This window comes from Pagrus major, chromosome 5 (genome assembly GCF_040436345.1).
Source record: "Pagrus major chromosome 5, Pma_NU_1.0".
In the NCBI taxonomy this organism is placed as follows: Eukaryota; Metazoa; Chordata; class Actinopteri; order Spariformes; family Sparidae; genus Pagrus; species Pagrus major.
In genome coordinates, this window is record NC_133219.1 from 35,994,192 (window position 1) to 36,020,728 (window position 26,537).

General features: G+C 40.4%; 1 protein-coding gene across 1 annotated transcript in view; it reads right to left on the minus strand.

Moving 5' to 3' along the window:
• The window catches only part of pcsk5b (proprotein convertase subtilisin/kexin type 5b), a 55,537-nt gene that overhangs the window by 22,017 nt on the left and 6,983 nt on the right, over positions 1-26,537 (minus strand). The window contains 7 exon segments of the mRNA XM_073465509.1: positions 3,945-4,045; positions 6,053-6,265; positions 9,425-9,597; positions 10,333-10,421; positions 14,740-14,816; positions 15,961-16,104; positions 18,269-18,421. Of these exon segments, the coding sequence (XP_073321610.1) occupies positions 3,945-4,045; positions 6,053-6,265; positions 9,425-9,597; positions 10,333-10,421; positions 14,740-14,816; positions 15,961-16,104; positions 18,269-18,421 (950 nt within the window).

The window sequence follows — 26,537 nt, forward strand, 5'->3', positions numbered from 1 at the left end:
GGGATGGGATTCAGGGTTCATCACTGCTGTGGTTTCATTTTGTTGTATTTTCTGTTTTGTATTTATCATAGTGTTTAATGCAGCAATTATGTTAGACATTTTGTTGCTTTAATGTGAATTTAAATTGCATTTGCTGTAATGAAATCTGTTTTTAAAAAAAACATTTTGAGGGACGAGAATCTGAGGGGCATAAGCGACATCTGACCAACTTTCAAAAAAATGTGTGCCTACAATCCATTTTTAAAATCTGTCATCATAAAGACATCAGAATCATAGTCTGTATTTCAATTGTGTGCTCCTGGCTTCACATACATTAAGACCACAAAAAATTCAGCTAAGCTTAAAGCAAGCCATCAATCTCTCACAGAACTAAGAGCCAGGAAAAGAGCTAAAATTTTCGCATCAGCTGTTCATCATTCCTTGGCTTCGAAAAGAAGTGATCAATTTGACTTGTCTTGTATCAGCCTTTCTGCGCTTATCAGGGTTCAATTCAAGACAAACTGCTTTCTGATGTTAGGGATGAGATCAGGATTAGACATTTTAGATGGAAAGAGGATTTCATCTTTGTATTGTGCAGTTAACCCGAAATGATGTTGCTAAGACTTTAACACATAATTCACTAATGCCCACACTGAGCCGCATTTATCATATTCAAATAAATAAAAAATAGACTAAATAGCTGAAAATAAAATATCACGTAAAAAATAATTAAAGGATGGTAGCACAGATAAGTAACATGAAGAGTCAGAATAATTAATGTTCAGATCAATATTAATAGGCTTAGCTGCCACTGTGTAATTATGGTTCCATAAATGTTTTATGGTCATTAATTAAAAGTGACTTTGGCATCATTATCTAGGCCACGACAGCCTCCCCATAAACAAGCCAATACTAATTAATGGAGTAGCTCACATACTGGGGAAAACCAGCAGCACATCAGTATGTCTAATATAGGTTTCTTGGTGCTTCGCTCAAGTGTAATTATGGATGAAAACACACACGGGTAATCTGCAGGGTGAAGCAAAGTAGGAAGTGAAAGAGGATATTCAGGGGCCAAAAAGTCGAAACATATCAACAGTCAATCTCCATCTCACCTTGTCTAAAGGTGTAAACTATAAACTATAATCATCATTTTTCACTCTAAAATCTGCCGCTCATGCTTGAATTTTAAAGCAGACAAATGAGGAAGGCAAAGAGTTTTCTTTTCACCCATCTGTCCCTGCTTTGGTTTCTTTAAACCTCCCAGTAGATGAGGTTCTTATGGTTATCCTACCTCATTTCTTTTTTATCCCTCTTAATTTCCTCACTCAAGTCTCCTGTCTCCATGTTCACTCACTTTTCCATTTCTTCACTTCCAAGGACAAAAGGAATAAAAGTTCCTGAAGCTCTAAAACATTGCTGCTTGCCGTGCTAGAGTCTAGCTCATAAAGAGGTAAATCATGTGCAGACGTTAAACATCTTAAACTTGGCAAAATCTACAGAGAAAAGAGCAAGGGACAGTTTTCTGATGTAACATGTTCCATACCCAGGGAAAAGACCTCACAACAGAGAGAGTTTAGTGAAGTCGAGCATAATGGCGTCTTGACATGTTTATCACAGAATGTTTGCTTGCTTTCATTCATCAGATAAGAGCAGATACAATCGGTATTGCGCAGAGTTTGTCTAAACTTTTTCCCCCCCGTCTCCCTTTCATCCTCACCCGTTGCCTGCGTGTGCATGCCTGCAAGTTTATCCATGTGAGAAACTGAATGAATGGATAGAAGGAAAGACAGAGCGTTTGCCTTGGAGAAAAAAGGGCATCGTGACAGCGGTACAGGCACAGCGAGCACGACAGAGAGGAGGTGAAAGCTAGCCGAAGAGAAGAAACCATGCAGGCAAGAGGCAGTGTGTGATAATCTTGTTGAGGAAACAGGCTTATGTGCCCAGCACTGCCTGGAAACCGAGAATATTTTCTACTGTGAGGATTTGGATTGGATTATCCAGGTTAAATGAAGTGACCTCAGCTAACTGAGCCGCTCAACATGTGATGATGGGGTAATGCCCAATTCAAAGTCTCAGCACCTGCACTGCACTCTTTCCAATTTATGAGTTAAATCACAAATAAAGCAGATCAACAGGTTTTGAAGAGGGAAAGTGCAGACATCTCACACACAGAGCAACCAGGGCACTAGAGGGAATACGAGCCAGACAGAACATTGAAACCAACTGAAAGTGAAATGCTTTAAAAATCTGTTTCTTATCTTTGAAAGTGCCAACTTTGAAATTGGCACTCTAGTCCCTTCTAGCAGAAATGTTTGGCTTGAAAGCACCTGGCCCCAAAATGTCTGTGTTGCAGACAGCATGAAATTCTGCCGACAAGGACATCGAAATAGTTTCAATGGCTAAAAGAAACAAAATAGGGCAACATTGGGTTGAAATCAATAGCCAGTATTTTGCGCACAATAACGGGGCCATCACCATACAGGTGATTCTGCAATAACATTTACATTTAGGGCATTTAGCAGACGCTTTTGTCCAAAGCGACTTACAATAAGTACATTTGTCACAAGAAAGAAACCACAACATATCACCGTCGATAAAGTAGAAAAGAAAAGATAGAAACAAAACAAAACAGCCCTCATCTGAGCAAAGTAGCTGCTATTTATCAAGGATACCTTAAGTACAAAAGTGCTATGACGTAAGTGCTAAGGGTAAGAACATACAAGTGCATATACTTTTTTTTGTTTTGTTTTTTTTGGGGGGGGGGTCATGCTATGCGGGGTCGAGGTGAAGTCTGAACAAGTGAGTCTTGAGTCTTTTGCGGAAGATGGCGAGTGATTCTGCGGTCCTGACATTCATCGGGAGTTTGTTATAAGAGATGTACTTTAGACGTCTAAAGCCTCTGCAACACAATACAATTTTTGTGTTTACGAAGAGGAAAACATACCCTTAAAACTGAAATCAGTCATATTCTACATAATTTTTTTGTAGAATATTTATTTTGTAATTTTTTTTTTTTTTCAAAGAGCCTTCAGTTTCATAGACAGCTGAGATGAAACACTTTGCACCAAAGTACACAACTTATCCCTCTCAGACCACACAAACTTGTCTCAAGGGCCCAAGGCAACTTTGTGTGAAGGTATCAGAAGAGAGGTTAATGAAATATATTGTGGTATAAAATCGTATATCCCAGTGGATACAGTATGTACACATTTGACGCTGCATAAGGTTGTCACCGGAGTTCAGGCACAGTTCACCTTTGAAGGAGTCCACACCTGTCGAGCACTGACTACTAAAGTAGAGTACATATACACTTCATCATTTACTGAAAAAGGTCTCAGCATAGTGCATTTACACACCTAAAGGTACCCAAACTTGCCTAAAATGATCTCAAAAGTTGCCCTGGGGGCCAGGATTCATCAAAGTGTCTCCATCCATTTCAATTTTACCATCCACACATTGGCATTCAGCTATTAAAATGGGTTGTGTGACACTTAAAAATGCTTTTAAGGAACTAGAAGGAGTCCTGTATGTATACAGACCTTCAAGACAAGCTATGTGTACTGAGCTGCAGGTCAATTGCATGTAAAATTTGTTGTAACCCTTACAATCTCAAGCCCATTATTCTGCATTACATTAACACTTGCTTGCTGCTCCAACTGATAGCAAGCATGTACGTCCTGCAGGAGTGTCCATGTATAGTCCAGTTTTCCAGAATGCTCTGAAGCCCTGTACGTCTCTGGTATGTCTCTGTTAAAATGCTGCTGGGATTAACAGACTAAAAAGAAGATAGCTTTTAAAATAGTTAAATGCATCCCCACCACTGACTTGACAGAGATGAGTCTGTGAGAAAATGCTTCACGTGTTAGCCTTATAGATCACTGAGGCCAGAGGACAAGAGGGCATTAGAGGGTGAGCAAGGGGCAAAAGGATGAAGAGAAGGGATGAGGTTAAGTGGATCTTACTTTGCCTCCAGGGCCAGAGCAATAATGGCAGCAGCCATGGGAGCCGAGGCCGATGTCCCTGTGTGACTGTCTGTACACCGATGTCTCAGGTCTGTTGTGATCTGTAAACAGAGGAGGAGAGAAGGGGAGTGAGGGCAGAGTCAGAGGGGGATGAAAGAGAGATGAAGAGGAATTATAGGAATGGAGAAAGAGAAAAGGGGGCGAAGAGGAGATGGAAAGGGGAAAAAGAGGCAAATTGAAAAAATAAAGTGAAAAGTAAAACAGATGGAGATGAAGAGACAAACATTACAGTTAGAGGAAGACCGGAGAAAATTGTGACAGTGATGGGAAGGTGAGGAGAGAGAAAGCCAAACAGACAGACAGACAGACAGACAGAGAGGGATTGAAGTCATGAGGATCAGGAGGATTTAGACACACCTGAAACTCCTGAAACTCACATTCCAGCTTTGATACACTGCCTCACTATAGATAACACACACGAGTACACAAATCACCAGTTTCCCCAAGAATTCAAGGAAATCAATTCAATGCCCAAGGAGAAACAAAGGATAAAGAATAAGACGGAATTAAAAAAGACAAAAAAAGTGGAAAACATGTTGTTTAAGCTCTGTATGTCCGCGCTGATTGTATGGACTTTAGACAGCCAAATAGTCAGTCAGCTAACAGTGAGTCAGCCAAGAAAAGCTTGGCCAACTTCCAGTCCGATTCCTCATCAAAGGACCTTTCCTGGACCAAAAAGTTTTAGGGATTATCCGAAGACACACACACACACAGAATCTTAAATGGTTTAGTAAGAAGTAAAAGTGGTCCAATACTGTTTAAGTAGACAGGACAGTGTCTGCTCGAGTAGATTAGACTGACATTTAGATAAATGAGGTTCTACTGTAAGTGTACAAAGCCGGAGGGAAACTGTGAAGGATGTGCACGTGTGTATGTGTGTGTGCGTCCGTGTGCGTGTGTGTGTGTGTATCTCTGTGTTGTGTGTGAGTGGCATCAGTACGAGGAATGTAGCAAGACCCTGCCAGACAAGCTAGCTCACAGTGGACAACTGTCACTGTCCATCTGAGTGGATCATAGGAGTGATTTGGCCCATTTGGGTCAAACCAGGCCACACTGCTGGTCCCACGAGCACAGACAGTACACACAAAGTCAAGTTAATGCCAAATTGCATCATGGTGTACTAATTATTTTCAATTCTTTTCATTTTTAAATGTCCAAATCAAAATATACACAGCAGTCCATGGAAATGAATGGTTGTCTAGGAAGGTAGACGCACCTTAGGAGTTTTCTTAGGTTCAAGTCACACATTTAAGGAGAGACACTACAGGCAAAATGACATTGTTTTCTCATGCACTAGTAAATTTTCTGATTTTGGGGCTATTTCGCCAACATGCTGTTTTTCAGACTGGTTAAAAGAAAATGTCCAAAGTACACATTTAGGTCTTTATGTTGGTCCAGATTTCTGTTGTGGAAATTTCAGAAAACTAGCACATATTAAATCAGATAACCTCGTTTGTACATTTTAAAGATAAAATGTCAGAAATACAAATAAGTAATTCTCCTAATTAGGGCTGCATGATATGGTCAAAAAGTGATAATGCGATTATTTTGACAGATACTGCCATTGCATTTTTCCTGGTCTCTGCCAAACAAACATGTTTATTACATCTGGAGAAAAAAGCTTTGTAAGCCAGAGCATCTCTGCAGCACTACAAAATTTAATTAAAGCACCGTCCTGTGGCACATTTTGCCTTTGTAAAATAATTGCAGTTCTTGCGATTTGGATATTGCACTTAGTCATACTGCGATTTCAATTATTTAGCGATTAATTGTGCAGCACTAGTCCTAATGTAAGTAATCAAATGGGGTAGTTTTATAGTGACATCTATTTTTACCCTATTCAAGTGTAGTGTCTCCACTTAAAGCGCCACAGATACAACTTCTACACCAGGGAGGAAGTAACAAGCATTCTGGCCATGCAGTAAAATTAGGCCACGGGCACTCGGGCTCCTTTCAAGAACTAATGCGCTTATGTGTGTGCACGTTCAGCAGCACTTCGTAAAATCTACCACACACACACACACACACACACACACTTCAATCCTTACAATCTTTCGGTCATAGTTCTCCCCGCTGCTGTAGGTGGTGGTCAGTGTGGACGAGCATTCTTCCAGGTACCACGGCTTGCGTCCACTCTCAGCTGTGCTCGAGATGGAGATGGTGTATATGGAGTTGGTGTAGCCGTCGCAGGAGCAGTGGTCTCTGCTGCGCCCACCGTTGCCTGAAGCCCACACGAAGATGGAGCCGCGTCCCTTCCTCCCCTGACAAGAAAAAGAAGCAGAGAGGATACATTAAGAGGTTGCAGATTTGTCTTAATACTTCGCGGGTAATTACTGCTCACTAGACTTTGTTTTGGCTTAAATGTTTTAAATGTTCTTTTAATGGCTGACCGGAGGGGAGTAACAGGTTCTGAAACAGAAATCACTGTAAAAGGAAGAAAAGATCAACACTAGCAGCATGAAAAGAATTGGAAAAGATCAGTAGACTGCAGAGACAGTGCAAGTCTTCAGCAGTCCTGTCAGTGTCTGGCAAAAGATGTGATGTGATTTGATCCAACTTCAGTAATCATTATGTTTCAACTGGGCAAAAGTAGTATTTTTTTTCTTCTTTTTTTTTTCATTTTAAAAGTTGGCATAGCTGAGTACCACGCTGTGTTAGTGAGTTTTTCCCATGCTGCAGAGGAGAGTTCATTTAGTGACTGACAGCAGATTTAATGTATTACCAGAATCAATACTGTCAAAATAATAAGTAACACGTCAGATAAAGGACATTCCTGATAAAGATGTTTGTTTTTGTAAATAGTACATTTCATTGCGTAACATTTGATGATACTTTATTTATTTTAATTGTTGAAAGGAGATGGCTGCATAATCTTGAAACTTATTCTTACTGTGAGGACACTTTCTCATCTTTTCCTGTTATTTGTTTATTTATCATTATATTGTGCTATTATTGCTGTCCGGCCACAAGTCAGTTTTGTTTTTTTCATTCAATATTGTATTTTTGTTACATCCTTGTGATGGTGACATTGCGTTTACGTGTCTGTGTGGCTGTTTTGCTCAACCCTTTTAATTTTGTAACTTTATTTTGAAGATGTTATGTAAACAATTTTATTATCTGTATTTTAAGAGTGACAGCAACGCATCAAAAGACCACAAAATACCTGCATTAGAATTGATGTGATTGTACAGGAAAATGAAAGAAAGCAAAGCAATAAAGTCACAAAAATGCCTGTCAAGACAAGAGTCTGTTTTCCACAATATATGCAGGTAGCAAATCATTTCTTTGTACTTTTATGCAGTTTTAGGAGTGATTTTATGTGCATGTATGCCCAAATAACTGACGCCCACTACATGTGCAGCGAGGCAGCAGTTTAATATTCAAATCTAAGTTCAAAAAGAGGTTACACAGTGCTTTTTTTTTAAAAAAAAAAAAAACATCCCAAATGTATTCAGAGGATCTTGCTAATTGAGACATTCAAAGTGTGAGCTTCACATTGACTCAAAGTGTAAAAAAGACACCAATTAATTTACTAATACATGGATTATTTTTCATTGGAAACCTTCTGAAGCCATCTCATGCCTTTTACTATTTAATTAGACATTGTATTTCCAGAATTGGCCAAGCTGAAAATGATTTAAACCCAGGCATGGTGGAGACACACTGAAGGAGTTACGGTGCTGCAGATGACCAACAGAGTTATTAAGGCAAAGTTCAGCCAGAAGTCAGAGAGAAAGTCATCTGACAAACTGACTGACACTGCAGTTCATGCTGTTTGTCAAGACACACACTCATAACGCTTGTGCACACACGCAGAAGCACACATACACACACACGGATATAAAGGAATAAAAGGTGGAATGAGGTTCTTCAAAAGGGGGCTTCTGTCAGGCAGCGATAAGCGAGTGGAGCCCCTCTGAGTGAGAGGGGGATCAGACAACAGCAAACGCTGACAGATGAGAGTGATGGAGAGCGCTTTGAAGAGCAGTTAGCAAAACAAGGGAGAGGACCAAGGCGGATAGGGAGAAGAAACAGAGAGCAGAGAAGATGATGGGAGAGAGGTGAAACACAATGTGAAACTGATGGACAGACATTCATCATCAAGTGATTGAAAGAGAGAGAAGAGAAAAAAAAGGAAAAATTATTTATTGCTCAAAATGAATTGGCAATGAATGAACTCGATGACTGTCAGAAAATTAATCTAAAACTATTCACAGATTTTAAGCTTCTCAAGACTGAGATTTTGCCGAGGGTTTGAACAGAAACAGAAACATTGATTAATCAATGATGAATAGAATCCTTAGTTGTAATCCTAAAACGTCCTTTAAAAACAACAAAAACTCACTGAAAGTCAGATTTTTAAGTTAAGAAATATTTTTATGGACATTTCTACTATGACTGAGAGCCAATTAAAAAACACTTCGAGGAAAAATGTTGTACGCACATAATATAGATAGACAATGTCTCTTTTTCTTTCATATTTCGTAAGTAGCGCAAAATATAGCCAGGAAACATAAAGTAAAAACATGTTAGACATGGAGATACGTATTTGACTCATTCATAGACACAGCTACACAAGCCAGACTACAACACTTTCCACAGCTGTCAGTGGTATCTCTAACACCTCAGCTCTCCATGATAAACTGTCTCTTCAGAGTGTCACATAGGTACATGTTATAATCACAAGCATGCCATCTCCACTCAGCTTCACAAACACCCACACACCCACACACACACACACACACAACAGCAGGGGAGCATGCCAGCACATACGCATACCCAGCTTGCACTAGCTGGACGGATATCTCCCTCACCTCTGTCATCTTAAAAGGCCAGCCTGTCAGGAGCGACAAAGACTCTCCTTTACCCACACTCCCTACCTGTCCGTCCCTTTTTTTTCTCTTCTCTCTCTTTTCTCTTTTTTTAAACAAGTCCTCATCCTCCCAGTCAAGTTTTCTGTCTCACCTCCTCAAAGGTCTACATCTGCTTAACTTAATGGCAGAAAGCCAGCTGTGGCAAACTTTGTGAACGTGTGGATGTATTTGTGTTTGAGACGAGACCAGTAAATGACTTCACCCCTCTTAACCTCGGTTATAGCTTTTTCACTCCACAACACAGCACCAGCTTGTCGTTATGCAAAATAAGCTATGAATATGTAAATGAATATATGCTAATAGACCAGGGCTGCTCTCTAATGTCTGGAGGAGCTTCACAGGTAGAGATAGCCAGGCAGGACTTTGGGATATGAGTATATGAGCGTGGAACACACACATACACACATCTGCTTGAAGTATGTGTTTATATCTTTTCTCACCATATGAATACCAATGTCAAAGTCTTGGCTACACAATAAAGCACATGTTCATTTGTACACGTCTCTGTGTGTAAATGTGTATGCATGCATGCATGCATGTGCCCACCATGCGGATGCCATTCTCAAAGGCCTGCCTGGCCAGAGACGCTGGTCCATCCACAGTCTTTCCATCATCATCAGGTCCCCAGCTGGCACTGTAGATGTCAATGTGCTGCGGCTGGAGGCTCAGAGACTTGGCCTCCACCATATCCGTTACATCCCCATCCAGCATTCGCACACCTGATACACAAACACAGAAATAATAAATGCACAAGGGAAAGTTGAAATCCATCTCCTTTTTATTTACACAGAATAACCAAAGGCAACTCAAGTCATTCATTAGGCTAATCAATAAATTATTGAGCAAGTATTTCTATGTCAGTATGCTTGTCTCACTAAGTACCTGGTTGTCTGAAGATAGGGATGACGATATGGATTTATTTCCGCCGATAGCAATAACTACCTGTTTCTCATGGCCAATACTGATAAGATATCCTATAATTTTATATTTTTAAATTTAAAAAGAAGTTCCTTTCATGTAGCTTATGTGAACCTGAGGGTATTAAATTGTTGTAATACGTTTTTATTAGAACTGGTTGTATTCCTCTGACACTGTTAAATCTCTTTTTTTCTGCATCCTAATATGCTCATTTTTGCAGCAAGGTCCATCAAAATCTAATCAGATCATCTGCTCTAAAGTAAGAATTAAGTTTCAATGCAATGAGCAGAGGTAGTCGGGTGTCACTATAAAAACATGTCAGTCACATAAGCACATGACCAAGAATGATACATAAAGACACGATTTAAACACAGAGATAGGTTTTGTTTTTATTAATTCTCTTTCAGAGTCGTTTTAAATGCCATAAATGGATGTTCATCAAGCCTTAATTACACTTACTTCTATACCTCTGCTGAATAAATTGAATCATGGCGAAAACTGTGATAAATACCAGACGAATACGATCAATCACTCACCTCCTATTCTGGCATTGTAGGCAATTCCCACAATGCAGTCGGAGTTGTTTGCGGTTGCAGCAACTTCGCCCGCACACCGTGTCCCGTGTCTGAGGAACGAGCGGGAATGATCAGTTTATAACACAAAATAGAACACGTGTATACACAGGCAGGAGAGCACACACAAACAACCAGATAAACATGCAGCTTTTGAAGTGGAGAGCAAGGACACTGACATGTAAACTCACATTTTCACAGATAAATGTGTGTATAGCTGTTGAAGCAATCCTAAACAAAATTATTTAAAGTGTAGTAAGTGTTACAAATGAAGCACACACACTATAAATATTTCAACAGTTTACTTGCTTTTTTTCCTCATTGGGCCTCTTAGATAATGAGGGAGAGGTTGTTCAACATTTGTTATGCCCTAAGGACAAATGTGTTTGGAGTTCCCCAAGGCCAATGATCCCCGAACGTACAAACACACACAAACAGAGGCACAGGTTGGACCCTTTTGACAATTTCTGAGTGCAGCAAGCAAGCGCACTGTACTCCCCAAGCCCACATAGACACACACAAAAAAACAATAATAGCTAAAACAATCTCCAACATCAGTGATAAGTTAGACTACTCGCACAACTCTAACAACTAGAAACACACACGCACACATACGCACACACAACAGGGTAACATTCCACCAGTAACTGCAGTGGTGACAATCGGCCTGGGTCAGCGACCAGCGTAAACAAACATAGTGTGTTTACGTCCGTTGCCTCCTCAGAAACACCACTTTCTGGATCGGCACAAACACACACACACACGCGCGCGCACACCTCCTGCAGAGAACATCTGCATCACAACACCCCCCGGAAACGGCTCTGACCGCTGCCATGGAAACCCAGCATCTAGCTATCGAAACCCCGAGGGAAGACATGGAGACTTTTTATAAGTCCAGGGAAGCACTCAGAGTGAGGAAAATCTGTTTCACACAAACCTGATGATTTCAGATTAACACTTATTGAACAACATGATCAAAGGCTTTAAAAAAAGTACTGAGGCATCACTTTTCTCACATATCCAAGGTGTATACTGCAACATCCATGCTTCAACTTCATCAAAAATGGTCATCCTTCGCATCTTTTTCTGCTACTATTTAAAACATGCTCATAAGTAGTTATTTTTTATCTCTCACTTAACTTTTCTTCATCCCCAATATGTCAAGAATTTCACCCAATACAGTCCTCCACTGTCCTCTACACTGGCGAAATACTCAACAAAAGCACAGTAAAATGCACAAAATACGCCATTTGGTGTACTTTGAATACTTTTCTTAAACTTATCATGAAATTAGTGGATTGTTTTGAAACCTGTCTTCCCACCAGACATAATGACTTCTGCTCGACATTCTTTCTCTGCCAGTATTAAAGCCACATTTGGAAAATGATTTCAATAGCCACAAACTATAAAAAGCAGCTAAGTATGAGTATGAGAAGATTGATATCATCCGTAACAGTATGCTTAGCCTGGCTAGTCTGCCTCTGTCCCTGTCCAAAGGTAGAAAATCAAGCCAGTCTGTGCATGTTCCCCCTGTTAAAACATGTTTTGTTGTTACACTGTTTTAACTGTTTTTGTACAGATTAAACAACACAAGATATAGTTTGTTAATACGTGAGTTTTAAAGATAGGCAGATAGCATTTTGTCAGAGCCTGGCTAGCTTTTTCCCAGTCGTTATGATAAGCTAAGCTAATCAGTCTCTGGTGGTAGCTTTATATTTAAAAGCCAAGATATCTTTAAGAGAAAACAAATCTATTTTTGAACTATTCCCTTAAATTAACAACCGTGTTCACATTTCTAGCTTAAGATAGGCCTACATGTTTTCAAACTGAAGATACTCAACAACGATCTTTACATTTATTTAAAATTCAAATACATTCTACACATTAGACGTATACACAATTAGTTTAGTTGTGGGAACCTTTGTTTTGTCCTCTGTAGAGCTGAAATGACCTCACAAGTTTACAGAAAAGTTAACACAAATCTAACTGTGTGGGTTAAAGTTAAACATATTAAATGGCTACAAATCAGTGATAGGCCCCTTAGTCACAATTAATGAGCCAAACTGCTGGCTCCCTCTTTCAAAACGCTTCAACAGTCTGCACTCAGTTCATTTCACTCCACTAATCCATAAAATCGTCTGTCTGGCGTCTTTCCAGTCTTTGTGCTTACCTGTATTATCCATTTTCTACACTTCTGTGTCACAGTCACTCAGGGATCTCTCTGCGTTTCAACCAAAACTGTATAACGTTTGTGCTATGGATAATTGTCAGTGGGAAGAAAACGCACTCACAAACACAGTAATTATTCAAATGCAAACACATACAATTAACTTTGTGAAACGTTCAAAGGATACAGCCACTTATACTCACAATTAAAATCTCGGTGGTAGACATCTGATTTATTTTAGCTGTGTGTTTGGATCCTGCTTTAACAAGCATAGTCAAAATCGTATATTTATTGGTTCATTGGGAATCAGGCATACAATAATTTCAGATTTTTTAAATCCATCTATGGTCCCAATCACTGTGACTAACAACAACAGTCACTTATAGGTAGACAACTGACAGTTAATTTGCATTTCAGAGATATGACAATCTTGCAAAGTTGTTTATTTCTGTTGTCATTTTCAGCCGTAAATGTAACATTTAGAAAATATATAGTAAAAAACGATGATATGACTTATCTGATGTTTCTGTTGTGCTTATTTCATGTACTGTTTTGCTTTGCTTTTGTTATCGAACCAACAGCATTATCTCGGAGTAACTGCTGGGGTTTTCTATCTGCAAGTTATTCCAAACAAACATTAAAATTCGTTCTATAACATCTGTATATGTGCTAGTAGTTCTGCTGGATTCAAATAACAGGTAGAGAAACAAAAAAATCCAAAAACACAAGCAATAGATTACAAAATATTGTCCTTTTAAACCTGTGTTAGGTATGATGGATGATCTGTGGACAACATTTAAAAGTCAGCAGACACAAAGAACTTCATTAAGTAGAACAACAGATGCTCGTTCATCCAAATGTGTACTTCAGAAAGCTGTATGGGAGATTGATGCAGTGATAAGGTTATTGCTTTTTTTCTCTTGCTCACATTCAAAGCACAGCTGTTAGTGCTGCGTGTACACATTGACAACATCGGTTTAAAATCCACGACCATTACGTCATTCTTGTTGCTATACAACAAAGTTTGACAACACTCTGCCAGATGTAGCTAAAGTTAGCGTTATTCCTGAGAAATCTGACAGACTGTGGTTTTAACTTGCCGACCACATCACAACAAGCTTTCATATCTAATCAGCTAATCTGGAGACGTTAATGTTGCGTTTTGATTAGACTACAATGATCTGTAGTTTGCGAATCCCATATGAGAATTTGTTGTAAAATAGTATAGTATATACAGAAAGCAATAATGTGAGTGGTAATATGAAAAGTCAAAGATGGCAAAGCAGTTTTTTCCATCGACACTTTCTGTTGACATCATAGTCAACTATGAATTCAGCCTTAAAAGGAAACCAGCTCATTAAGCTGCATCTGTAGGCCTCATGTCTCTTTAAGACAATGCATTACCAGCAGGGACTGAACCACTGCCAAGACACTTGGGCTGCTGCAGCCAAACACACATACACACACCAAAAATCACTCACTAAGCCAAACTGGCACAAGACAAGTGCCTGGACAAGCGAGTCTCCCTTTTTTCCTTTTACACACATACACATATAAACACCAACTCTTACCAACAGAGAAACCACAACCCACCCACAAATGTCACAATCAAGTACACTAATGTAACTCATCGCACCCACAACAAGGTCAGGGCTCAGCAAATACAAACATCTTGAGGCACAGAGCTTCTGGTAAAAATCAATCAGAAACCCACTGACGCACAGAGGAGTGTTTGGCTGATTGTGAGCCCAAAACACTGAAGCCACATCCTAATTTGTTCAGTTATTTGCTCAAGGATTTTGGGACTGGAGGGTGGCAGTTCGGAGTCCAGCGTGGACCAGTCAACACAGAGGTGGACTGGTAGCTGGACAGGTGCCAGTTCACCTCTGGTGCCCTGGCAAGGTGTCCTTGAGCAAGGCATCTATCCCCTAACCGCTCTGGGGTGCTGTGCTACGTGCAGATACATCCCTCTAACATCTCTCCACTTCAATTGCTTGTTTATATGGTTTGTATGTGTGCTCAGACCTGTGTATGTGTACAAATTATTAATCAGAGTCAAAAGACGAATTTCCCCAGGTCCCCATTTTCCACAATCAAAGCAATTCTTCTTAATTCTTCTTCTTCTTCTTTTTATTATTATTACCTGAACTCTAGTGTTACATTTCATTCTCTCATTAGATGTGGAATAGATGTTTTTGTCTTACTTGTTCTCGTTGGTCGCGTCATATCGAGGCATCGGATCCATATCGTTGCCGTTGACATCAAAGCTAGCTTGAGCGTCCTGGAGGAGACACGGAGGTCAAAGCAGGTACATCAAAAACCAAAATGAAAGTTGTAATAATGATCAGTGGAGAGAAAACATCCAGCAGGTAAATTCATTTGGAAAGTAGGTCCAACACTACCCGTGTGCAGGTGTGTGTGTTAATAGACCCATATAATGCCAAAAAGCGTCTCTAACCCAATCAAACAGTTCACATTAGCGTCACTCACAACGGTTTTGTAAATCGAATGCAATCAGAGCTAACTCAATCTGCTGCACTTCTCACCCTTCGGCATAAACAAATCCAGAGCATTAAGAGTAGCTAATAACAGCAACGCAGGCGCTGTCAAACAGGGTGTGAATCACTTTATCTGCACAGCTGATAGATGGCCGTACCTGCTGCCTCAGGGCAAGAAGATGCTCTAACTATCTGGCCTTGGTCTGTGGTAGACATACCTTGGCATGCACATCAAGCTTGTCAGTATAGACAAGTAAACACGTACACACACAGCATACCTGCACACAAACGGGTTTGAGGAAGCTTCCCTTTGGAATGTAATTCATGACTCTGATCCAAAGTACAGTATCACAGTCTACATGAAGCTGTTACTTGCTTTCTGTAACATGACTTTTTAAAAAGGAACAGTTCCCATCATAATAAAACATACATATTTTTCCTCATATCTGTAGCGCCATTCATCCATCTAGATTGTTTTGGTGAGTTGACTAGATGGCACTCTGCTTTTGGTACTCAAAGCGCCAAAAAGTACATTTGATAAACTCAGCAGCAATGTCTCTTTCCAGAAATCATGACCTGGTTACTCAAGGTAACCCACAGACCTTGTTGTGTACAGTTTATTGCAGTTTAATGTTTTTTCCATTTCACCGCACAAACATCTATTCATGGAAGCTCGTGTACGTGACAGTGTGGGACGTAGCTTGCCAGCCATGAGTAGATGCATCTTTGCTTGTGTGCCGTGAGATCCTTCTGTTCCAACATGAAAGGGCTCACAACAAGACAAGTTTATCTTGAGTAACTTATCTTGATTTTGGGTGAAATATCCCTATTTCCCTATATATCCTTTAACTCTAACCCTAACCCTTACCCACACACACACACACAGCCGCTCATAGCCGCCCTACATGCGCATACATACACACTCACGTAGTTCTGAATGAGGTCTGGGTGGTTCCTCTCAATGCCGTCATCCAATATGGTCACCACCACGTCTTTACCCGTGTAACCCATCTTCCAGGCCCCCATGATGTTCATGTCGGACTGGCAGTTATGGACGTCGTCGTTGCAGTGCTGGAGAGATTGTGACAGGAGATGAGGAGAAAAGATGAGGAGAACAAAACAAACAAAAAACAAAATTCATCAGGGTCTCCCAGATGCAAAATCTTAAACTCAATGAGTGTGTCCACATGCTGAAAATTTCCACTTAACTTACAGCAAGTCTGAGGGAACAGTCAGACATAAACCAGTCCAAACAAGTTAAAGACAAGTCTCAAAGTGTTTAAAAAAGTGAGATCTCAGAGAGCGTTCATATGTATCCGTGCAAATATAGAGCCCATGTTGAAAAAAATGAATCGTTAGATATGAAATCCACAAGTCTGTTTAATTGTTCAACAAATTGGACACACTTAATGAGCTTAATGAAAATCTCATCACCATCTGCGATCAGAGAGAGGAAACAACAAATTAGTTTCTTTAATTTAATCCTTTTCAAATTGTCCCAGGTTCCCCTTCACTGGTCCATAAGCAAAGGAGCCAACTTTTACTCAGCTGGCTCTCAACCAGTCACAAGACGTGTAAATGTTCCCTACAAAAATGGAGTACTTGTGCTACAGCTGATCTATCTTTACGTTGTAAAGTTTTGTAATGTTTTGTTAATCAGAATCTTCTTAAGCCGAGTGTTGGCAATCCAATATCTTTAACTATGAATGCTTTTCAAATGCTTTGTATGTGCATCAAACTGTTGTTGGTTTGCATGCCAGACAGACATTTAGATACACAACCATCCACCTAAAATATAATGAATTAGATTTGACTCTCTTTACTACAGAATCAAACTCATAAATCTCTACAATCCAAGTTGTATCTGACAATCTGTATGGACCTTCAGTGTGTCAAATTCATGTCTGAGTAACTCTGCATACCTCCGCCAAGGCCCAACAGCCCCCTTTAATTCAACCAAGCCCTAATCCAATATCAAACTGTATCATTAAATTTTAAACCACTCATAACTGCTTCATCATAACTTAAGCTCACCAGATCTAGGATCTGCATCAAAGTGTACTCACTCATAGACACCAGCCACCTAAATACACCTGATTTGATCTGAATGAATTATTCTCTGAGAAATTAACAAAAATGTAGAAAAAAAGCCAAGACCCATCCTTCATCCAAGTTTCATGGACATTTGTTCAGGAGTTTTTGTGTAATCCTGCTGACAAACCAACCAACCAACCAACCAACCACAAAATGGACAAGGATGAAAACATAACTTCCTTGGCAGTAGTACTAAAATAAGCCTGTTGAATCATCATTACATACAAAGAATATACAAATGGACAACCTGACAAAAACATGTCAATAACGAAATGTTCAAACTGTAAGGCTATGTCAGGTGCTTTGATGACCAGAGGAAACTTTTCCTTCTATTGGACATGAAACACACACATCAAGTTCAGAGAGTTCTGTCCTAAAGCTAGAAAAATACGTTTAAAGCCTCTGGTCAAAGTACTAGGAGTTATCTATACAAAGTTAACAATTGACAGAGCTGAGGACATTCAACCACACACACACACACGCAAATACATAACTAAAAGAGCAATGATCTGAGAGAGTAAGCAAACACTTGTGATAAGCATGCAAATCTCTGCAATGCGCATTTGAGTGCACTGTGACTGTGTGTGTGTGTGTGTGTGTGTGTGAGAGTGTGTGTGTGTGTGTGTGTGTGTGTGTGTGTGTGTGTGTGTGTGTGTGTGTGTGTGCGCACGCTAGGACGAGTGCATGCAGGACACTGCCCATCACAGAGAAACAATTTCGAAATACAGGAACGCAAAGTCGTGTATTTCTACCTCTGTGGACTTTCCTGTAACAAGTGTTTCTGAATAAACGTAGAAATGTCTTCTTACCATGACCCTAAATGATCTCTTTGCAAATTGAGGAAAGGCAAAGATTTCATCACTATGGCTCTTCTATTCTTTCATTCAGTAAAAACACACACACAAATCCCTCAGCTCCACTGACCCTGCAGTAATCAGGATCATGCCACAACCTCAGCTGACCTTTGACCCACAAACTGGATAAATCTGGGCAAATAACACAGTGCACAATTCTCTGAGAAGAATAGATGAACACGGCATAGATGAGACTAAACTATATATACTATATTGGGCTCTATTGCTCTGGGAACTTGTGATGAAACAGAGAAAGATTTTCTGGTCTGGATATACAGTGTACTCACAATGTACCACATACTGCTCCACTTGGCGTCATTATAGAATATGTTGTTCTGGGCAGGGCTGCTTTGGGCGGGGCTTGACAGAGAAAGGGGCAGGACTGGCTTGTAATCCCTCTTGATCCTCCTCTTCACCACCTGCTGCTGTATCCACTCCACCTGAAACACACAAGCACAGACAGGAGACAGCAGAAACTGAGTAAGGGATCCAATAATATCACACAGTAGTAATATTACTTCACTCATAGTACAATCAGTCAACAGGTGGAATTTCACCCTTTAAAATTCCTCCTCTTTGCCTTAAGTGATGAACTCTCTCACGCATGACTACAGACCACCTCGGGAAAATATAAATAGTTTGTATACCATCGCGCCTGACCATCACAGACAGACAAGAAAATAGAAAGCAGCAGAGAAGCACTGAATTGATGCTGTGGGTAAGCCCATGAGCCCGGATGACATTTTTAAACTTTGTATTACAAGGAAAAAAACATTTTTCATTTTCAGCCATAAAGTCATTTCAGTGATATGGATAATCTGTAAAGAACGTCAGCACTTTTTTTTCTTGAACTCTCCCCATTTTAAATTAGAGCCGCAGTGATTAGTTGATTAACTGATTGAAAGAAAATTCATCGCAAACTATTTTTTATCATGGCTTAATCGTTTCAAAGATTTTTCAAACAAAAACCTCAAACATTTGCTGGTTCTAGTCATTTATGACAGCAAATGAAGTTGACAGTTGATTCAACAAAGAAGCTATTTGAAGATGTCACTTTGAGCTCTGGGCACTTGTTATGAGCTTTTGTCTCAATTTTTTGACATTAATAGACTAAATGATTAATCGTGAAAATAATCAGCAGATTAATCTAAGATGTAAACGACAATAGTTGCAGCCCTCGTTTAAATGTGGCAAAGTTAAACAAAATAAGGCAACTACATTTTTTAAAAGACATTAAGAGGCATCACCAGAATCTTGATATATCATTCATAAGGTATCCGTTTAGCCATCTAAAAGTTGCACAATCTAATCATTTTAGTGTTGGCCTATAACAGTTTTTACAGTAGACACATTTTTTTTCTCTTCATCAGTTCATTTCTCCCTGTCTGCAAAATGGACAGACTAATACACACACATATGCTCCAAAGACATAAATGTCTCTCAGGTAACATCAATCTCTCAAATGTTATGGGCTTGCTTCAAGGCGCGAGGCATTCCTTGGCAGGAGTCTCACTCCACTTTCAGACGGAATTTTTCCGATTTCAAAATCAGCATTGTTGGATCTGAATTAGGAGGGCTGGACCCACTTGCTTGGCCCTGGTCACCTCTTTTTACAACCCTGAAATCTTGTGTTTAGTCTAGCTGAAGCCCCGCAGACTTTCATCTGTCTGAAAAGACTCCATAAGAAGTTTTCACGTACCAGCACTGATGACAACACAAAACTAAAATACAACTGGCAGAGAGATTCAGAGATGTAAATATTTCTGTAATATATTAACATGTAGCATTTTTATTAATTGTAGCTTACACAGACTACATAAAGATCCTTTTAATTTACTCTAGGAATAGAGCATGTACAGATGAAATGTTGTTGAGCTACTGCTTATTTTTGCAAAGTGTGCAACCCTCCTGAAATGATCGCCAAACCATCTTACTGTGAACTAAAAGTGTCAAGCTGTATGCACGATGTACAGACAAAGACACTCTGTGCATAACAGATAATCAATAGAATAATTTCACACAGAATAAGTGTTTTTGTTTTGTTGCTCGGTTTGCTAGATCAAGAAGTCTGAGGCTTTGGTGAACAATGTCCACTCCAACTGCAAAGACGAAGCATTTCTCCACATCAATACAGGCTACAGCAGACAGAGAGGAGAGGAGAAGAGAGAAAAGCTGACAGAAAATGACTGCAGAGTGATTATCTGGTCTCATGCACTGAAACAATCTGCCAGGCTCTCCAGAGAGTTGGAGAGGGAGGCAACGAGACAAGATAAGACGAGAGAAGGGGAGGTGATAAAGAGCTGAAGAGAACAAGTCCCAGGAGGGTCAATAAAAAAAGACCAAGCTGCAAGAGGAGAGAAATGAAAACAAACAGAGAACGAGACTAAAAGACAGCAACTGAGGATAAGAAGATTGATTTTATAAATAACATTGATTTAATAACTCAAGTATGCAGCCCTTTATAGATCGTGAAAGGAGGGAGAGGAAAAAAACGATTTTGCAGGTGACGTAATTTAATAACTCAAGAGCGTAGACCTCACTTTTAAGAGAGCAAGATATGGGAGAAAGAGAAACGGCAAATGGTAAAGGGTAAAAATCCATGTGAGATATTTTGTTTTAGCCTGGTGCTCCTCCGTCTGCTGAGGTCTCAGCTCATTTCACTCCAAGTTCTGTCAGGACCATCAACTTCAAAGCAACCGTTTACACACGCCATTAGCCTCAAAACAACACTGTCATCAGGAATTGTGCATGCGTGTGTCTGTGCAAAACCACTGGTGTATCATTGCAATTTGCATATATTAGCATAGCTTCAACTGAAATCTTGATCAGCAGTGTAACTCTTAACTGCTCTCGTCCTTAACTTGGTAATTCCTAGAGTCTGACGATGAATGCATCACTGACTCTCATCTCGCCACCAATCCTCTCAACCATTAATGCTTCTACAGGCTGACAAGATAGAGCAAAGACTTTACAGATAGCAAAAAAAGAAACTTTTTTGCCTAAGCTGGATTCCAATTAGTGTGTAGTTCACCTCAGATGTCTCTGACAAGACCCAAGAATTTAAAGGATTTCAGAACACTTTGCTGAACTTGCCTAATGAACAGAAGGACATCAACCTATGAGCCTCAAGTTTTGATAACTACGCAAAGCTCATGACCAGGGTGAGGGTTTGTTACATGCTCCCTCTCTGTGGCCAGGATGTGTCACTGTGGCTGGTGATTGGCCTCTTGCCTTGCCAGGTGATAGCAGTCTGGCTGATTGGTAAAATCCAATAAGAGGGGGTAGGGCACCAGGCTCTGGTCTCTCTTGTTCATGCTCTTACTTCATTCCACCTGACGCTGACGAGGGATGCAGTCAGTCAGCCGGGTATTTTGTTTCTTTGTTTTGTGCTTGTTGTTTATCTGATGGGTACAGCAGTCTAGTTTTTGCGGCTTTATTTCAAGTAGGTTTAGTCGTTCCTTTTGTAGGGTAGAGGGTTAGCCCCCAGATCTGGCGGCCCAGGTGGGTTGGTCTGGGTGGCTGCTCTTCTTTTGTTTATTTTGGCCGGCCCATCAATTAATTTGTTTGTTTGCTGATTATTTAATAAATGTATCTTTCTTTAAACTATAACTTGTTGGTTTATCTTGTGTTGGACCTCACTTAAATGGGGGGGGGGGGGGGGGTTCGTAACATAATTGGGGGCTCGTCCAGGGTTGTAATGTAGATCAACTGGTAAATCCAAAGCTTCACTTTCCGACTTGGCTCCTTCTTCACCATGATGGTCTGGCGCAATGCTCGCAATACTAACTGTCACTGCACCGCTATTCCATCTCACACACTAATTTCCCGTCACTCGTGGACAAGATCCCGAGATACTTCATCTCCTGCGTTTGGGGCAGGAGCTCTCCCCTCAAACCGAGGGGGCAATCTACCATTTTCTGGCAGGGGACCATGGCCTCAGACTTGGAGGTGCTGACTGTCACCCCAACCGCTTCACGCTCAGCGGCAAACCGCCCCAGTGCCTGCTGGAAGTCACCGACAGAAGAAGCCAGGGTAACCATGTCATCGGCAAAAAGCTGAGACACAATTCTGAGGTTCCCAAACTAGACACTCTCCTCACCACCGCTGCGCCTTGAGATTTGTCCATGAATATCACAAACAGGATCGGAGACAAGTGACAACCCTGGCGCAGTCCAACACCCACTACAACTGGCATTTGGGTCAGCCCTAGTGAACAGATTTGGATCACTGGATCGTCAGGTTTTATTATTGCTGTATACTTCATATCCTCCATTATGATTTGGTGTTGTGAATAAGAAAGGGTCATAAAGCACTTCAAATGCATTTGTTTTATCTGCAGCAGAAACATTACAGAGTTTATCTACCTCATGCAGTTTAGTCCAGATGATGGTGTTCTGCCTGATCTCACCTTCAGTGACACTCTAGTGCCACTCTCTGAAAAGTTAATTGTTCAACCAAAAAATTATTCTTTTTTTCAGGTTTTACATCTGATTACTTTCAAAGGTCTAGGGACTGAAAACTTTTGAGTTCCATTAATAAAAAGATAGATAAAAAGTTAGATTTTAAATCTGTAGACCAGAAAGATGCTGTCTTCAGTAGTTTGACCATCAATGTCCTCATTTCCACATCTCTCGTTCTCACAACTGCACATTTTCTGTTTCAGAAGAGGAGAGGAAAACTTCTTCAGGCAAAAGAACATTATTAAAACCACTGACCAATAATATCAATATGAGTATAAAGGTAAAGGAAAAATAAATAGGCCTATGTCAGAGGTTTCACTGGGAATGTGGGCGATGCTGCAGTGCCGACATTAATATCATGCTGTCCAAACAACTCTGCTGGTGTTTATATATATAAACAACTCAGCCTCTGCTCTCAGAGGGGCTGATAATTTACTTTTATTGATTTTTCTAGCAACACAGTAGAACGTGTTCAAAAAGAGCATAGTCAAATAATAATACAAGACAGCATCCAAAAGAATTGAGTCGCTGTCTGAAATGTAAATAAAAACCGAATGAAATCATTTGCAAACCAGCTGTGTTTTATGAAGTGTTCCCGAGCCCGTGCAGTCCGAGTAATATCCTTTATACATCATGTGTTTCACAAAGCGATGAACCTCGCCTCATCCTTGCTTGTGAACTACTGAGCCTTTGAAGGATGCTCTTTTCATATCCAATCCTGATACTATCACCTGTTACCAATTAACCTGTTTGCCTGTTGAATGTTCCAAACAGGTGTTTTGCACTTGCATTATTAATAGTCTAAAAAAGTAATTTCTTTTTGAATTTAAATTGGTTCAGTACCTTTTATCTTCATACTGCTACTGCTTACACAGGAGGCTTTGCATTCCGTCCTTTACAAAAAGTACACTTTTGTCCTCCGTTTGAAAGATGACCCAAGGCAGGTAAATGAAATTTCAACAGCTTTTTCTAAAGCTATCAAGGGCAATGTCATCCTTTGTTGTCCCTGCTAAAAATCACTCACTGGTAACAGCTTTCAGTTATCCACATCAATTGTGTCACGTCTGCCAGTCCCTTTCCCAACAAAGACAATATTGCCCTCTATTATTGCCTCTAAAACTTGCCCATGTATCACTGCCTTTGTTTCAATGCCAATTCGCTGCCGGGCTCTGAGGCATGACGATTTGGATCTGCTCCATTCATTTAACTCCAGCTTGGTGGAGCAGAGGAATGATCTGCTGATCAGCACCTGTACCTCTGTCACCATCCTTTATTCCTTTTCTCCGACTCCCTCTCCTTTCCCACTCTGATATTTTTCCTGTCTCTCTCCCTCTTCTGCTTCTTACTCTCTTTCGTTGCATTTCAGGTCTTCTTCTCTCTCTGCAGATGCCCATTTTTCTCTGAGATCAGCTGTCTTTCTCTCTCGTTCCCACTCCAACCCCCTTCCTCCCTCTCTCTCTCATTTGCTCTCTGTGTAAGGGTTTGCAGGTGGCTCTTGCTGGCTGGGTCAGTAACCAGGGGAAACTGGGGAAGAGTTCACTTCAATAGAACAAATGGGAACAAATTGATCCACTTTCACTGCTGTTTTTTTTTTAGCGACGCCGTCGAGTTTCAGGCAAAAGAACTGAAGCTGCGAGTTTTAAAAAAGGTCAAAGGCTAGTGTAGCAGAACACCCATAACAACCTTTGGACAAGAAGCCAGTTCTGCTGCTCTCTTAAGTGCAATTCAGAGCCTCAGCCCAAACACAGCACACAGTCGCACAACTTTTCACAGATGGTTTGAGCCCTGTGGTGCTGTGCTGGCCAGCTGTAGGTGTTCGTCTCAGGGCGTCGACTAATGGTTCATCTGTTAAACAAATTCAAGGCAAAAACAAATTCTATGGCAGACTGTCACACAAGCATCCTGACTTTATGGAAATCTGTACATGGGACACTGTGGAGTCTCATAATATCTGTGCGTATGCAAATTCCCTCAAAGGTCCCCACAGGTACACAAGCTCCGTCTGCGTTGCCACCTTGATGCTGCGAGTGTCCTTGTCATCCACACATGTTCATGAATACAGTGAGCTCTAAAGGCAGTTGGATTATAAAAAAATAAAACCATGATATATACTGAGCAGACTTCAACTGGTTTAACTTTCTAATAATTGTGTATGAGCTCATTTAAATAGATTTACTATCTGGTCAAATATATCCCCTATGTGGGATTACTTCTAGAAGCCTGCAACTCATAAATACCAAAAAACACTGTAATTTAATTTTGTCGTCACAGCCATTTTGCATTTCAGTGTATCCCAGTGAGAATTCAGCTGCAGACCACACCTGGCTCTTAGTTTCCCTACATGTCTGGATAAATGACTTGAAGTAAACAAGAGTCTCGATAAGTGAATCCGGCTGGAAACTCCATGCTTCTGCAACAGAGCACCGTGGACAGACAGCCACGGAGGCGTTCAGAAATTGTTTCTCTCTACTAATCTCTGCAAAGACTTCAAAAGGACATCATAAAAAAGAAAAGAGAAGCAACCACTGTAGTACTGTAATTGTTGTTTATAGTAAACTTGGAATTGCTGGAAATAGATTTCAGACTTAGTGTACTTGAACTCATTTCACACCAAAAACGAATAACAGTGCTGGAGCTACAACAAAAAAGTCTGCGGCTGTCCAAATTCTCTTGGAACTCCCAGTATGAATGAGTCATGGGCGTACGTCAGCATAGCTGTGCAAGGTGCAAGCTGAATGCTGCTTAAGACACAAAGAGAAGATATCGTAACAAACAGGTTCGTATATGCCGTTTTAATTGCCGCCACAGCATATTTCATCACCTTGTCTATCTCAAACTGTTCAAGAAGGATTGTGATACACAAAGGGAAAGCGAAACACAAACTGCAAATGTACATTTAAGATTTAATTGTTTTTTTAGTTTGGTTACACGAACATTACATACCTAAAGAGAATAATTATTGGATATCTGTCCTGGAATGTTAAGATTATTAGTTTAAATGATAAATTACAACTTCATTTATTATCTTAAGACTATAAAAATAGTTTGACCTTCACTATCTACTCAGACAGTTTGGCGGTATAAGAAATACTGATTGAACATCAATAATAAACAAATAATGGGTTCAGTTAGAGACGTGCAGCCATCGTGAAGACACGTTCTCTCTAGGCCAATGGCCTTGGATGAGTCATTTAACAGCCTCGAAGAATAAGTGGTCTTTGACCTGAGAGGCAAGTGACACTGCAGTTAGGCAGATGCCATAAAGCGGTAATCTGTGCTGCACTGCATCACCATGGTAACATGCGTGCCAATGAGTACTGTGGATGGCAGGGTGCGCCTTTCATGGCACCGCTACACCCATCTGACTCACTCACACACAAACACACACGGCTGTCATTATTACAAAACCTGATTGCAAAACATCATTAGCAGTATGCCAGACTGTGCTGGTGCCAAAGTAGTTGTCATGTGGATCCCAAACCCACAGACAGGTCCGCAGATTACGCTGAAACCAAAGCCAGTCTGGGGAAAACACTGACAGCTCCATTCCTCTCCACTCCGCTTTTCCTTTATTTGGATTCTCTAATCCATCTTCCCCCTCTTCCCTTCTTTCCAGCTCCTCTTCACTCTCCTTCTGTTGTAATAGCTCCTTTTCCTTTTTCTGTCCTTAACCTCTCCTCTCTGATCTAGTCTTCTAAAATCTCAGTCTCTCAGCCAGCTGGCATCAGGACACAAACCTTCTTCCACCATGGCACAGTGTCAGGCCCGAGAGAGGAAGAGAACCAAAGATGGAGGGAGGGAGATGAGTATGCTGAAAGCAACAGTGATAAAAGGAGGAAGGAGAGGGACGCCGGGGAGGGGGAAAGAAAAGGGATGACAGGTAAGGACAGTAGGTGGACGGAACAAGCTGAGTGGACCAAAAACAAGTACAGAGAGGACAGAAAATTGTAAAAAGAGATAGTTGACAACAAGATAAGTGGATAATGGAAGGTGAAAGTCACTGTCTTCTATTTTCTTTATGTTTCGCTCATGATTCCTTCTTCCTATTTCAATCTTTTTATAATCACTAGTTATCACTGATGATAAATCAATATCA